The 2,500-nt window shown below is 47.8% G+C and overlaps 1 protein-coding gene across 1 annotated transcript in view; it reads left to right on the top strand.

The window, feature by feature from the left end:
* cdx1b (caudal type homeobox 1 b) overlaps positions 1-2,500 on the top strand; it is a 9,827-nt gene continuing 7,327 nt past the window's right edge. Inside the window, exon 1 of the mRNA XM_069510240.1 lies at positions 1-1,302. Coding sequence (XP_069366341.1) covers positions 756-1,302 — 547 coding nt within the window. The 5' untranslated portion in view covers positions 1-755. The remainder of the gene's footprint in view (positions 1,303-2,500) is intronic.

Raw genomic sequence — 2,500 nt, forward strand, 5'->3', positions numbered from 1 at the left:
GGGAGAGAGGGAGAGAGGCCGTGGGCAAGTAACTTCATTTAATTCTAATTTTAATTCTCTAGAAAATAAATATCATATGATGACGTTTGTTCTGAGATAATGTGATGGAGGAGGAAGAGGAGGATGAAGAACTGGAGGAGAGGAAGACAGAGAGAGAGACAGAGAGGAGATAGTGGAGCTCACTCTACCTGAGGACAGGTGAGACAGGTGAGAAAGAGAGAGACAGAGAGAGAGAGAGAGGAGATAGTGGAGCTCACTCTACCTGAGGACAGGTGAGAGAGAGAGAGACAGAGAGAGAGAGAGAGAGAGGAGATAGTGGAGCTCACTCTACCTGAGGACAGGTGAGACAGGTGAGAGAGAGAGAGAGACAGAGAGAGAGAGAGGAGATAGTGGAGCTCACTCTACCTGAGGACAGGTGAGACAGGTGAGAGAGAGAGAGAGAGAGACAGAGAGGAGATAGTGGAGCTCACTCTACCTGAGAACAGGTGAGACAGGTGAGAGAGAGAGAGAGACAGAGAGAGAGAGAGAGAGAGAGAGGAGATAGTGGAGCTCACTCTACCTGAGGACAGGTGAGAGAGAGAGAGAGACAGAGAGAGAGAGAGAGGAGATAGTGGAGCTCACTCTACCTGAGGACAGGTGAGACAGGTGAGACAGGTGAGAGAGAGAGAGAGAGAGACAGAGAGGAGATAGTGGAGCTCACTCTACCTGAGGACAGGTGAGACAGGTGAGTGAACGGACCAGGCGGGAGCCTCAGTATGCAGAGGGACCCCCCCTCACCTGGATCCATGTACCTCAGTTACCTGCAGCTGGACAAAGAACCCCCCATGTACCCGCACCAGAACCCGGTGACTCGACACCCGGGGCTCAGCCTCAGCCCGCAGAACTTCCCGGTGTCCGCCCCGCCTCAGTTCTCTGACTTCGCCGGCTACCACCACCACCACCACCACGGCCTCAGCACCGACCCGCACCCGGTGCAGCAGGCCGTGCCGGGCGCTGGAGGCTGGTGCACGGCCTACCCCCCACCTCCTCCGGCCACCCGGGACGACTGGTCCACCCACCACTACGGACACCCGGCTGCCGCCGCCGCAGCTGCGGCCGCAGCAGCCGCAGCTGCCGGGGGGGGTCCCGCCGCGTCCACGTTGCCCGGAGCGGTGGGTCCCACCTTGGGCTTCAGCCCCCCGGAGTTCCCCGGGCAGCCTCCAGCGCTGCTGCCCACCGCGGGGCAGCTGTCCCCCGGATCCCCGCTGAGGAGGAACCCGTACGACTGGATCCGACGTTCCTCCGTTCCGCCCTCCAACCCAAGTAAGACCCGGGACACCGGCCTCACGATGATCCGTACTAACAGTAGAGTTTATATATGTGGTGAATACAGGTTTTTATTATGGGATATAGATCACAGCAGAATGAACTGTGTCTGTATCACACAGCTCATAGAATCACTTAGAAACGGTTGTTTTAATAAGATCAACACTGGTTTTCAAATATGATTCAAACTTTCTGTTCAATTCAAAAGCAGCAGATGATTTCATTTCAACAGTTTGTTAAATAATGAGTTTGTGTTGAGCCAAATGGATCCAATGATAATGATAACTGATATTATATTATTGCAATACATTATAATTAAATCAAATTATTTAGATAAAGCTTTATTTAAAATACAAACCCGAGGTTTAGTGAATCACTAACAATAAAACATTCTATTTATTTCATATAACTTATCTTATTTAAACCATTTATGATGACCAATAATAATCATATTATTATAAATTGATAATTAAAAGTCTGCATATTTTTTTAATTTCGTGTTGAAGGTTTAAAAATTTAAAACTACATTTTGGCGGAAGTGTTTTTTTTTCAGAATCATTTTAAATAATATTAGCTCCGATTTTGAAGCTACATCATTGATCATTAATATCTCAGCAGAAAATTCATGAAGCTGTAATTGTGTTGTGGCTGAATCCTGAATGAATCCTGAGTGAATCCTGAATGAATCCTGAGTGAATCCTGAGTGAATCCTGAGTGAATCCTGAGTGAATCCTGAGTGAAGCCTGAATGAATCCTGAGTGAATCCTGAATGAATCCTGAGGAAGCCTGAATGAATCCTGAGTGAATCCTGAATGAATCCTGAATGAATCCTGAGTGAAGCCTGAATGAATCCTGAGTGAAGCCTGAATGAATCCTGAGTGAATCCTGAGTGAATCCTGAATGAATCCTGAGTGAATCCTGAGTGAATCCTGAGTGAATCCTGAGTGAATCCTGAGTGAAGCCTGAATGAATCCTGAGTGAATCCTGAATGAATCCTGAGGAAGCCTGAATGAATCCTGAGTGAATCCTGAATGAATCCTGAATGAATCCTGAGTGAAGCCTGAATGAATCCTGAGTGAAGCCTGAATGAATCCTGAATGAATCCTGAGTGAAGCCTGAATGAATCCTGAATGAATCCTGAGTGAAGCCTGAATGAAGCCTGAGTGAAGCCTGAATGAATCCTGAATGAATCCTG

The sequence above is a fragment of the Paralichthys olivaceus genome, chromosome 15, assembly GCF_024713975.1.
Source record: "Paralichthys olivaceus isolate ysfri-2021 chromosome 15, ASM2471397v2, whole genome shotgun sequence".
NCBI classification, from domain to species: Eukaryota; Metazoa; Chordata; class Actinopteri; order Pleuronectiformes; family Paralichthyidae; genus Paralichthys; species Paralichthys olivaceus.